Source organism: Zonotrichia albicollis, chromosome 3 (genome assembly GCF_047830755.1).
Source record: "Zonotrichia albicollis isolate bZonAlb1 chromosome 3, bZonAlb1.hap1, whole genome shotgun sequence".
NCBI classification, from domain to species: Eukaryota; Metazoa; Chordata; class Aves; order Passeriformes; family Passerellidae; genus Zonotrichia; species Zonotrichia albicollis.
In genome coordinates this window covers 106,803,173-106,816,993 of record NC_133821.1, presented here as the reverse complement: position 1 = coordinate 106,816,993, position 13,821 = coordinate 106,803,173, and the positions used below count along the sequence as shown (strand labels likewise).

Below are 13,821 nucleotides of genomic sequence, written 5' to 3'. Positions count from 1 at the left end.
TAATGTTGATCCTGCTGTGCTTTGGCCCAAGGCTTAACAGGAATGAAATGTCCTGTTCGGACAGACTGCTGCAAAATCCTCAAGCCTGCTGGTTCTTCTCCCAGTAGTTCCACAGCTGTGCCTTTGTAGGGTATGTGGAAAATTGTTAGAAAGTTGTTACTAACCCTTAGCCATTAAATGGCCATAATTCCCATTCAGCAGCTGCTCTCTGCCTTTAAATTTCTCTCTTGTTCAGTGGGGAGAGCTGGCTGATAAAATAAACATTTCCTTCTCTGAAATCTATGATGATATTAGACAGTTGTCATTTGTCGCCTTAGTGCTGCTGTGCTGGCTGATGTAATACTTCTCCTAAGTTTTTTTAATTAGCTTATAATTAATAACATTTAGTTTCTGGTGAATTTTGAATCTGATACGCCACTTTCAAAAGACTTCCGCATTCAAAAAATCCAGCTGCTAATACATCTGTAATTAAATTTTTGGTGCTCTATATCCCTGTTTTAGTGAGACTTTCATGCTTAGCTACTGGAGAGGTAAAAATTTCTGCAGGTCTAAGTAAGGCATCACAAAGAGAAATAAAGAGTAATTTAATATAAACTTAAAACAGTCTGCACATTTTAATTTAAAGTATCTATAAATGGAATATATATTACTTCCATTTCAAGAAAACATCTGAGCTGTACTAGCATTGACATAATTTCTTGCACTTTATTAAGAAAAGGGTTAATACAAAGTTTTTCCCCCCAGATAGCTGTCACAGTACTTGAGAAAAACATAGATGAGATATCTATTCCTACAGCTAAACAATATAATAGAATGTTATGCATTTATTTTATGTTCTGGTCAGTCTTGGCTTGCCTTTACCTGTCTTTTTATTTCTGGCATTTTTTTTGTGTTGTCCTTTGTTCTTTTCTGACCCACCACATTCCAGAAGTTCTGTTAGGCACTATAAAACATTACCACCCAAGATGCCTTTACTAGAAAATGGTACTCATTGGAACCTATACAGGTAAGAAGTGTTTAGAGTCCCCTTTAAGTAGTTAGCTTCTTTTTAAAAAAATAAGTAGACTTCCCTTGTTAAAGAAAAAAATAACAAAATGTTTCATACATTTTTGTGACTGAGAGATAAGAGATAAAATCCTAAAATAACTTCATCTAGTTATTTAAATCAACACTTATGTTACAAAAAAACCCTAAAACAAACTATTCTGTATTAGTTGGAGTTGTATTCTCTGTTAAAATTATATGTTGCATGTTTTTTCTCTATTACATTCTTTTGTTTATGTATGAGATTTCTGTTACATGTTAAATTTATTTTCATTTTGTTTAAATAATTTTAATTTACAAAGCTCAACTCTTCCTGCATGTGCTAAGACCAAACCCGTGATTAGACAGGATATTTCACTCCTTCATGATTGCCTTAATTTACGAATATCGAAATTTGGAGATGATCTGCTGGTTAGGTAAGACACTGAGGATTAATCCCCCACTTGTTTGGTATCTAATATGGATTTTGCAGAATAAATGAGCTTCACTGTAAAGGGATTTCACATGACATATAGTGGATCACATTATTTTATGTTGGCTTAAAACTTATTGCTGTTAATAAGGATATAATTTTATTGTTTGATATTTCTCATTCCACTTTTCTCACAAGTGGATGCTGTTCTGTCTCATTCAGTTTTAAACATTTCAATGATATTTGCAAAAAATTTCTCGCAGCCTTTTGTTTGCTTTTTATTTTCTAAACAACTCTTGACACTATCATCCAGTCAACCCTTTTACGTTTTCCTTAATTAAATCATTGTGATTCTACATTTTCTGTAAAGAGAGCATTATTTTATGAGTTAATATCTAACATTGTATTCCTTTCTTTGTTTTCTTTTTCTTTCTCTTCTACCATTGGATGCAATGCACTGGCACTAGTGAACTGCAGCCCTCCCTTGACAGGGCTAGGAGTGCTAGTACCAACTGCTTGAGACCAGATACTAGTTTGCATTCACCAGAACGAGAAAGGTATAAAATAAAAACTTATGAATTTCTTGTCATCTGTGCTGGTGATCTTTATAAGTTTTGTTTTTCTTCATATGACTATTCCACATTCTTGTACATTTCTTGTCTGCTTTGGTATTTGTAGACATTTTTGCTCCTGTATTCATGTATGTCATGTAAATTGTGTGTTGGAGTTTATGACTGCTTCCAGCTACTTCCTTTGTCTTAGTTCAAGCTGATGTTCATTGTTTACAAAAGTCCTCAGTATGCTGATAATAGCATTGCAGTGTTAAGTATTTTGAAACTACCACTTGGTTGTGATTCTTCATCATCATTTGCTAAAAAGCATTACATCTGTTTCTTGCTTTTTCTGTGGACTGCTAATAAAGTGGTGGCATAAATTAGAAAATACAACAAAACTTTCACATTTCAAACCAGAACTGTATCAATACTGATATATTTCTTACAGAACAGCATAACATCATTGCTTTCTTTAACCTGCTTCATCTGCTTTTGCAAGGTGGATAACTGCATTAAGGTTTTTTTGCTCTGATATAATATTAAGGTTCACATGAGTCTTAAGACATGTTTGCAATTTAAATGAAATATTATTGTGTCATGTACGTTGTGCAGGCATGTTATGGATGCTTTCTGTACTTCTACAATTACGATAGCTGATTCAAAATTTTAGGTGAATCACATACAACTGGTGTTAAAAAGGTGATTCCACAAGAGAACTTTTCATCACTACTCATGTTTTTGGCTAGGAATTATACCACTTTAGAGTGAGACTTTAGGCTCAGTAAGTGCATGGGAATAGGACAGAATTACATTTTAGTCTGTCCAGTACGTGTTTAACTAGTATGGAAGTTAATAATGCTTTTTTAGTCAATACACAGTGTGTTGGTAGTAACAGTTGTGTTAGTTTCTTTATTGTGGGGCAGGATGCATGAAAAAGGCACTAAGAAAACACTTTCCTCTTTAAGATAGGGTTTTACCAGAGTTTTTTGTTTAAAATTTCCCTTACCTTTCCCCCCTCTTCCTGCTGCTCCTTGATTGGAACGTTGTTTTTACTAAAGTTATGCTCTTGTTGTAGAGAAGGGACTAATGTTCTGCTGAGGTATCCCTGATGGATCTACAGTAGTTTATTCCTTTTTAAGTCTGAGCTCAAGACATTACAGATAATATGAACATGGTTGTTAAAAAAAATAAATTAAAAAACCAGCTGATATAGAGCCACTCAGAATGAAATACAGATATTTTTTCTAGATATTTTTTAAAAATATTGTAGCATCACATTAATTACTGAGTGTGTACATACATACAGCTGCCTTCATCTACAAGCAGTTACCTAATGTAACTGCATATAAATTTGAGCAGTGTGTTCTGCACTTACTTCAAGATGCCACCCATCAAGTTGAATATTCAATGAAACACTGACTGGTAATTAATAACTGTATACTCAAAACTACATCTGTCCTGATGTGAAGTGGTTCTACTATGCCTTTAGAATTCATGTCCACCTCTGTCCACTGGGCGCTGTGCAGAATCTGCATCAGTTTGCATAAGCAGAAGGATGTATATAAAGAAAAGTGTTTAGTCTGTATTAGTGGCCTCTCTTGCTACTAAACATGTGATTTTGCCAAATCATCAGTGGGTCTGATCCAGAAAAAACTGCCCATCACTGTGAAAGTTTTTCTTAGCTTTTAGAAGTCCTAAATAGGAGGTTTTGACTTGGTATCCTTCACAGAGCAGAAAAGTTCTTGTTAAGGAAATTGATACTCAATTTTTTCTTGATCATTTCATTGAAAATAATAAGGTATGTGTGGCTTTAGCAGAGGATTTTTTTTTCCTTTCTTGTGACATAGAAGATTTTCTTAAGCAACCCAAATTTTGAAGGAGGATGTTATATTTAATATATAAACCCCACCAAATTAATATTTTTGTTTTGGGCAACATAAATTTTTGATGATTTCATTCTCTTCTGTTGAATTTATAAGGAAACTACCTTATAATCTGCTTACACTTGAACATGAAGTTAGTCCTCAGTTGCATGTGATGATAGAGGAGTCTTTAGTGTGAAGAACACAGAATTAAGTTCAGGGTCTGTAGAAAGCATTTTGGTTCTGTGGTGGACAAGATGAGAACAAAAGATAAAAAATACAGTAAGACAAGTTCACCTTAAGCAGTAGGAAATATCTTTTGAAAGTAATTGTAGTGAAACACTAAACAAAATAAAAATTACAATGTAATAGACAGCATGGAAAAGTTGTTTCATTACTGGAGACTTAGAGGAGATGAGACACTTGTCAGGTCTAGAATTGATCCATCTAAGAGAAGCACTCTCTCTAAGGTTTTATGAAGTCCAATCTACAGCCCTTTGTCAGTATATGTGAGAGACTCATGTTGAAGATGTTAGTTGTTTTCATGTTGTTTCTTCTCCCTTCTCCCCTGCTGCAATGACAGCATTGCAGGTGTTATTTAAAATTCTAGCATTTTATGCCTCTAAATACAGACTTCTCAATACACCTTTGTGTATTTAACAAAATTAGGAATATACTTACCTATGGAAAATTCTACTTATTCCTCCTCACCTTTTGACTCAGAGGGCATGAATTAGAATATATTTGAGAAAAAGAGCTAAAATAAATCACAGTTTAACAAAATGGTAGTGTTATAACAGATGGACAGTGGAGCCCTCTTTGTCTCTGTCACTGATTTGCTGGAAACAGTTTTGATCCTTGAACTTTATACAATATCATTCATGTAATTTGGAATGGTCAGAGTAGTTACTGGTTTTTAAGACACTGCTTTGCTGGTAAAAGTCATTCTATTGACTTGCTTATACCAGCAGAAAACTACTTTAAGCTCTATATACAAATATGTGATATGAAAGTCTAGTTAGTTTCAGTATAGCAGAACCAAAAAAACAGTGAGGATAGAACTTTTCTCCTCCTATAAGTTCCATTATTTGACCAAGTCCATGAAACTTGATTGGCAAACTGACCTCGCCTTGACACAGGCATGCTAATTTTTTTTTTGTTAAATGTACTGATTTTGTACAGAGTTTAATTCTTAATTTACTTCTCTTTTGCACACTACACTCTAGGGCATTCAAAAATATTGATCCCCTACTAATACCTCTATGCAGTTGCACCATACCTGCCTTTTTTTTCCTCTTCCCACCATCTACCCTCTATTTATTCCAAGCTGTTTTGTTAATTTGTTTTTTTTTTCCAAAATGTTTCTGTGGTTGAAGTTCCTTTGATGATCTGCAAGGCATCTTTAAGTTTATAAAATATTCTCTATTGCCATTGAAAGTGTTTTTCCTGCTACTGCTTCATTGTGCTTTGAGTTTTTTCATTTTTATCCTTTTCACTGCGTCTCAAAATTTCTGCTTCTTTCCTTATAAATTGGCTGCTATTTCTTTAGAATGGAGAAATTTCTTTTCAACACCCAGTCTTTGCTCAGGAAAACACCCAGACGTGAGATTCAAGGGCAGACTCTGAACTGATTTAGGAATGGTTTCTTATCATAATAGCATATTCCTCAGACTGATTTAAGATTGCAGTCAGTGATAGTTAATAATATGTAGTGTGGCTATTATTTACCCTCTAAATTTCTGCTGTTGCAAGCAGTTGTATGTGTGTTAGCAAAGGAACAGTTGCACTGATTTGTACTTCTAGTATTGGCTTTTGGCCTGAGACATCACTTAGTGGAGGTCTGAGCAAATAAAACTGAGGAGCACAGCCCAGGGATTAGGTCATGTACAAGGATCAGCAAACCTGCAAAATACAGCCCCACAGCTGTGTTAGATTTGTTCTGAGGTGTTTCACTGCAGTGGGAATCAAAACAGGATGTTTGCCATCAACTGGCCACTACTAGCTAAGCAAGAGACAAAGATCAGCAGTTACCTGTTACCTAATCAAAAACAGATACCAGGGAGGTTGATCCTATTAAAGCTTGTCCTGAATTCATGTTGATTTTTATATTGCATGCTCTTAACAGTTATGTCAAATACCCCCATTTCCATTTAAAATGATGTGCAGTGAAATACGTGTTTGCATTAGGTCTGTGACATACTGTCTTTCTGGTTCTTTCTAAGCGTAGGTAGTTACATGTTGGTGTTCTACTGTGGCTCACAGTCATTCAGCGTCCAATGGAATGACCGTGTTCTGAAAATTCCTACTGAATTACCTAGTTAATTCTTTCAAATGCTCTTTAATATCTGTAGTGGATATCAGCATATTAAGGGCTTTGTCTGAGTGCACTGATGCTTTAACATTTTCTTTAACTCTTACTTTGGAGAAAAAAAGAAGCTAACTACTAACAACCTATTTGCTCTTGAAACATCTGAAAGACCTACCTAACTGTTCAAATAATGCTCATGTCCCTAAAACCTTTGTTATTTGCATGTTCCATAAATCAAACCCTTTTCCTTATTACATGGACTGGAAGAATGCTTCAGAAAGGGAAATATTAGATACTAGTTTATGCAAATATTTTGCTATTTGTCAATAAATCAGTTTGTTTTGGTATTGTAAATAGTTATGCATTCAATTGTTGTATTACAAACAAAAGCATCAGTCTATATTGTAGTATTTATCATTCTGAATTTAATGAGATTTTCAAGAAAAGAAATCTCATAATACACCAGTTTTCATTCTCAATTCAGGTCCTTTTTGTTGACATTAGTTGTGTTACATAATGTCCTTGCATGTACTGCAGGGATAAAGAGAGATGAATAGAAGAGGAAGCTGGCTGCACACGCTTTTAGTATATGTTTTCAAATGATAAAAAATTACTCCAGTACTCGTACACAAATGTGTGTAGCTTAGTTTTAGTTAAATAATTTACCTGTATTCTTTCACTGCATTCCAGAAAAGGGTGACTTTATGCCCTAGAACTTGTATCATAATTAACAGTCCTACATTTTTACTGAGATTACATTTTTCTTTGTAAATAGCTAGGAGAGATGGGATTAGAAAAATACCAAGATAATGATCATCATACAGTCTTTTAAGTCTTTTCTGATTTGGAATTGCAGCTTCCTACACAAATGACAGGCTTTTAGGTAGTCAAGCATTTGAGAATATTTGAAAACTTAATGGTACACCATATAGAAGATTTATATTGGTCCAAATTGTGCATCTTTGGGCATACCTTCTCTTTGTTTCAGATGGGATGTTTTTGCATTATGCAGCCTTAATTAAAGTATACTTGGGTATTAGAAAGCTGTTAGGAAAAATAATTAAATTACACACTTTCATTACTTTTTTGGAGTATTTTTCCAGTCCCAAATCCCATATATTTAATTTTACCACAAACTAAATACCGTATTTTTTTCCTGTTTTATTGGACGGGCAAACAGGGGTAGATGGTCCCCCTCCCTAGAGAGGAGACGACCTACTAGTCCCAGGATTCATATCCAGCATGCATCTCCGGAGGATGACAGGTACTAGTCAGCTCCTCCCAGCTGAAAAATGCCTTACTGCATCTTGCACTCTCAGAGGAGTACACTGAAATTTAGAAGTGTGCATTTGTGTGGAGACTTGCAACCTCCAGAAGCCCAAAATAAAACAGCAGTTTAGGTATCATCTCTGCGTTTTGTTGAGCTGTTATAAAGCACAGAAGAATGAACATCTTTCCAAGTTTTCTGTTTGTCTGAATAGTCACAAGGCATGAAATATGATGTCTGGTACAACAGAGCATCATCTGTGTTAATGTTCTTTAGTCTGTCTTTACCTGCTTCTGTAAATGGTGCTAGTGTTTCACTGTGGTGCTTTATAATGTGATAAATACTTGTTGTAGAGCATATTCTTGTGTATATGTTTGTTTTCATTGGTTTTGGTTTTCCTTTTTCAAACTGTTCCTAATGGGAAAAAAACCCACAGGCTGATATGTTGGAGGTCTTGTTAACACTGTAGTTGATGTATGTAAAAATTGGCACTGTTTGTAAATTCTGTCCAAATCAGGATGGCCTCAATGGAGCAGGTTTCCTAATAAGGTAGGTTTTGATTAAGAACATCAGGGCTCTAAGTAAATTTTTATGCTGAATATCATCTATGATTATTAAAAGCACCTTTGTTTTTTACTTCTCACAAGCTTTCTAATCGCATGAGTTTTGGTATCCCATTGCTTTGGCAGCAGTAATTTTTTCTTTGTTATTTTATTTCCAGATAGATATTTCAAGCAGACATTGTAATTTATATTTAAGTGCAATTTCAAAATTTTTCTTTTCAGTATTTTGTATTACAGTAACTGACAGGACACAGATTAATGTAAATGCAGATAATTGTAAGTAATCTTTACATGAATTTATGAAGCTGCATTTAAAATTGTTTTAAGACTGAAATACCAGTGGTGCCAGTCCTGGCCTTCTGCTGAAGTCTACCCACAAAACTAATATTTTTAGTGTGATTTAGCTTGTTTACTTGATACTGGAAATATTCCACTCAGACCAGGTGGGAAGAGTGTAACTATGTGTGGGTAGTATTTTCATTTTTTAATTGGAGTTACACAGCATTATAAATTACGGAATTAAAGTAGTGAAACATCATTTTGAAGCTGTCCTCCCTTAGAGATTTTGCCAACACATCCCTTTGATGGGACAACTACTAAGAGTTTAGAAATGTACTTTATGTCTTTTAGGCATTTTTAAGTAATTTTTGTTCTCATTTTTTGAGTCAATTGAAAGATTGCCTTTGACTTCAGGGTATCAGATTGAAAAAATAAGGGAAATAAGGTTTACCTCTAAATACTTCCATTTTCAATGCCAAATAGTAAGCCTTTTTACATCAGCTGAAATTTTGTGGAGAAAGACTGAAATCATCTAATGCCCACTAGCAAACATTTTACAATGAAACATCTGTAGGATATGGAATCTGTAATGGCAAGGTTTTTGAGATGGATAAACAGGAGTCTGATTTTCTACATGAAATCAGTGCCTACCTGTGTTTGGAAGTCTTGCATGCAATCTGGTCACCCAAACCCAGTGATGGCAGTCAGGCACTGATGAGCACAGAAGGAATTAAAGCTGACCTCAATGCTGGGGAGTGTTTGCAGCCTGTGAGTTCCAAGATTTTCTCTGATATTAGGAGAAGTCCTGAGAACCTTGAGTTTTTTGCATATCTGTAGAGAGAACATCAGCGAAGCAATCATAGGTGCTTTTCCTTTGTTCTCTACTCTAAGTTTACATTATTTCTAATTTTGACAAATTAATTTTTTTCAACATTGTATTTATTTCTAACGGTTATTAACATAAGTTTTGATAAATTTTTTGGCAAGATTGTTCTTCAGGAATTTGCTCACTTGCTGTATCAGGAAGCGTCTCCTTGATACTTGATGAGAAGTCATGAGTTATGTATTATTTCAGTGTTAAAAATTTGGAAATGTTTGGTATAATTTATTTCTATAAGATATTTTTTGAAGGATAATTTTTCTACTGGATTTAATAGCATAATTCCTTGAAAGTTTTTTTAGTTTTTTTATTAGAAATTAGGAAGTCTAAATGTCTAGTGTCTACAGTGTAGTGTTGACAGATGGGTGTCTGGAGATCTGTGAAATTTAAGTGATGATAAAAACAAGGTGAATGAAGGCTGAGTATTTAATGGTAGGTGAATTTTTTTTCAGATTGTTCATTTGGAAAAATCTGCAATTTAACATCAGCATATAACCAAGACTGGATAAAATGAGCCTTTAAAAAAAGGAATTCTTATATATTTTCATTTAAGAGAAGTGGCTTCTGTCAGTCATGCATGCACATGTAAGAATGCTTGTCCCAGTGTCACCTGAAGCCAGCTGCAGAGCAAGTGCCCTCTGGTACTTGCAGGTACCATGCAGATCCAGCCTTTAAGGAAACTTCAGTAAAAGTCAGGAAATGTTGTACATGACTTTCCTGGTGGCTTCAAGGCTACATAAAGTAACACTCACTGCAAGCCACTGAGAGTTCCTGTACAAGACAGTAAGAAATAATATAAAAATACTGGACACTGAATTGTATAACAGTGTTATGTTTTCATTTCAGAAGTAGTAATTTTTAATTTCTGTAGGCATATTATAAATTTCTGTGTGTAGGTTTGTTGACAGTTAAATATACTGAGGCACATAGAATTTTGGAACATGAACTGTAAATAGCTTGTCTGTATATAAAACAGTATGCAGTGTTTGCCTAAATATGATATGTATTGTTCAGTGATTTGGTGTGACAGTTGGAAGATTTATGATTTTAGGGAGAAATTTTAGCCATTCCTGACCCTACTGGGTATAGATGCAGATATATTACAAAACTTAGGTTATTGGTGGACCACAAATTTTGCTGAGTTTTCTCATTAAAATTCAAATTTTATATTTGAAAAAAAAATATTCCATTCATGGATCTTGTCATATATTTTATTAAAACTAATAATAAACCAACAAGATAATATTTTTTCCAGATTGAAAGCTGTGAAGAAATTCTACAGCTTCAGCAGAAATTAAAATTCCATAGAAATTCAAAGATATTCCTATATACTTTTTATTTAAAAAAAAAATCTGAGTCAGTTATTCTACTTTTCTCTTGAATTACTGAAAATTGTTACTGTAGCAGACTGTGTGGCAATGGAACATGAAGGTATCATCAAAATGAAATTAGGAAATTTACTTGTATTTTTAGGAGAATTTCACAATATAATGACAAAATACGCATCTTCTTAAGCAAAGAAGTTTTTTATATGTTTATATATTCTCAAGAAGGATAATTGCACCATAAATTAAATAACAGAACTGCCATTCAGCATGTAGAGCATATAATGGTTTTTAAAAATACTGTGTTGTTGTGGCTTTCATTCTATACACCTTTACATCTTCGACTGTTGATCTTACATCTAAAATTTTATAGTGTTTGGAATAGGAAAATGAGAAATACAGCTTTTTTCAGTAGATAGTGACTTAATGCTTTTTGTTTATATATTTGCCTGCATGTCTCCACCTTCACTGCATGTGACCATCTCTCTGTTTCTGCTCATTCCGTCCAAATTCACATCCATGTTTCCAAATATTGTGAAGAACAAGGACGCTGGAGTCTTGCATTCCAAAACAGGACAGTGTAGACCACCTAAGTGCTAAACCTGGAGCAGCACAGAGGTATCCTTATTTACTCAAATCATAGATGAAAGTAAATGAGGTATTGGTTATAGTATATTCTTCATGTGCTCTACATACTTTCACACATTCTTTTTTATTTTATCCCTGTTTTATGTACTAGTACATATGTGCATGTATCATTCATGGATAATATTTTTTTCTCCTATGCAGTATGTTTAGGAAGTAAGTCAGAGCATGTTGAGCTAATTGGAAATGTATACAGCATCATCTTAGCCAGAGGGAGAAATCAAAAAGAAAACTGATTTTCACTAATTTCTAGTATGTGCTGCTCTCAAGACTGCCCTGAGAGCAGAGAAATAAGTGTCCTCAGCTCATTAGTGCTGTGTATTGCTGTGTTACCTGTCACAGCAAAGCACATCCTGCTCTTGGCTTTTCCATCCCACTGGAACCACTCACTGTGAGATCTCTTTCTCCATTGTGTGCAATGTCACAATCAAGGCAAGCAACATTAGGAGTAAGAGAAAAATAAGCCCCAGACAGAACCAACTAAACAGAAAATGAAGAGGGTGACATAATTTGAATGGTAATGCTGCTGCATACAGTGGATATAGCCATAACTTTAAAAACTTTGCTAACTGTAGGTTTTAAATAAAGCTGCAGCATTTAATATGTTTGTTTTCCTCTGTATCCACTTTATATTTGTCCTGGCAAAGGAAAAAAATTAAAAACAATGACAATATACAAAAATAAAATAGATTGAGGACAAAAGGATTTCTGTTTCTAATCTGACATACTATTTTTTGTGAGAAAATATATTTTTTAAAATCCCGAAAGCATCAGGTTATGACCTCTGCTCGTGCAGAAAGTATTTTGTATTTTGCTGCAGTGTTTTCTTTTTTGTAGAATCTACTGCATCACAATAAAAAGCTCATCAAAGACTGCAGTGGGTAAAAATAATGAAAAACAACTATGATTATGTTCTTTGGGCATAGTTTGGTGTCACAGCTGTTTAGGTCTCCTCCAGTGCAGGCACTGGATTACTCTTTATAACCACAAAGGTTTAAAAGGAAAACATGCTATTTTAAATGTTGTTTTTGTCAGTTTTGCCCACAGTAATTTGTATAGCCTGATACATGATATTGATTGTATCATTGCAAGATCTTGCATGTATTAGTTTGTCAGCATTTCTGGTCTAGGATTGAATAATCATCACTCCCTGGTTTTACCACTCCTGAAACACTGTGTGCACTTTTTTCTCTGAAAAAATAATACATATTGATGATTTTCTGAGGTTTAAAGTAGTAATCCTAATTTGTAAATACTGACATTAGTGTGGATAGTACAGAAAATTTTGGAACAAATGACATGCAGAGATTTACTTATTATATTTATAGTCCTGGGTAATAATGATGGAACGTGGCATTACCTTTGTTCTTATATGTGTAGACTCCTATTACTCCTCATTGTTATTATTTAATATCAAAGGGAGTGCTTAGATTGTCTGAGGTAATTAGTGCCTCATTATACAAATGTCAGATGAATTCTGTAAAAGCTTTGTGTAGGAAAGGATTGAAGGAGTGAAATAATTTCTAACTTACTTATATTGACTAGGAAGAAAATAGAATTGGTTTAATCTGTTTCTAAAAACTTTAAAAGGTAACAGAATGAGATTTTTGAAAAAACAAGTTTTTATTAATGTAGTGACAGCCTTTTTTAAATCTGATATCATGCAGTATTTGTTTTACTTTTGAAATTTAGATTTAAAAACAATTTTTAGATTGATTTAAACCTTCAAATAATATTTTCTGTTTCTTTCTGCAAGGTTGTTTTCCTGCTGTCTACTCTGAACTTGTTTCTCATGCTGTTAAGAGATGCCTTATAGGGCTATGAGGAGTCTTTGTTTCTAGTTGAATGCAGGCTGTGAAGTCCAAAGTAGTTGCAGGCTCAGTCAGGATTGATGTTTTCTTCCCTGTTTTGGTACCTCATGAGCTGCACACCATGAGCTTCAATCAAACCTAATTAATGCAATGGCTCTTAAAACTAGACTTCATCAGCCTGTTTTATGATGATAGTTGTCACTTTCTCATCTGTCAACTGTTTCTTTTATTACCTTTATAATACACGAATAAATAATCTTCATATTTCTGTATTCTTTTTCTTCTTTGTTTATTTCTTTTATGACATGTCATTTCGCAGGCAGTCCAGAAAAGTCGAAAGATATAGCAGCCAAAAACAAGCTAGGAAAGGCCCTGCAGCTGAAACAGAAAGGTAGGACTGTTGATTGATGTGTAAGAATCTCTTATTATCAGTCCAATCCAAGATTTTGGAATATAGCTCTAATACAGCTTTTTTGGAACATCTATGACAGAAAGCTATGTTGCCATCATTTACAGTAGTATATATTTTGTATCTGTATTTTTATCACTTTGTTGCATACATGTGGAATTTTTCTGGCATTTTCCATCATTGCAGATCAGCTCAATGGCAAAGACTAGAAGTGCTTTTCTGCACTTTAAAACTGATTATTTTTTTAAAAATTCCTTATTTTGCACTAACTTGGAGGATGATCACCACAACTGATAATATAAATAGATAGACGGGTATAACAGATAAATAATTCAAAATGCCTCTGATAAAATCAATTTCACTTTAATATATAAAAATTTTAAATTACACATTTAAATCTATAATGTCATAAAATTAATATAAAGACTGGAACTTTTAAAATTAATTAATTTTTTATGAATT

General features: G+C 33.9%; 1 protein-coding gene across 48 annotated transcripts in view; it reads left to right on the top strand.

Annotated features, from left to right (window-relative positions):
• Positions 1-13,821, top strand: part of RIMS1 (regulating synaptic membrane exocytosis 1) — a 307,441-nt gene that overhangs the window by 209,774 nt on the left and 83,846 nt on the right. For 16 of the 48 annotated variants that reach the window (XM_074538418.1, XM_074538438.1, XM_074538435.1 and 13 more), the window contains 6 exons: positions 929-1,006; positions 1,347-1,460; positions 1,924-2,013; positions 7,361-7,444; positions 11,035-11,112; positions 13,270-13,341. The exons of 4 other annotated variants lie outside the window; for them this stretch is intronic. In XM_074538418.1, coding sequence (XP_074394519.1) covers positions 929-1,006; positions 1,347-1,460; positions 1,924-2,013; positions 7,361-7,444; positions 11,035-11,112; positions 13,270-13,341 — 516 coding nt within the window. The remainder of the gene's footprint in view (positions 1-928; positions 1,007-1,346; positions 1,461-1,923; positions 2,014-7,360; positions 7,445-11,034; positions 11,113-13,269; positions 13,342-13,821) is intronic. 28 more of the 48 variants (XM_074538440.1, XM_074538421.1, XM_074538400.1 and 25 more) reach the window with 9 other exon arrangements.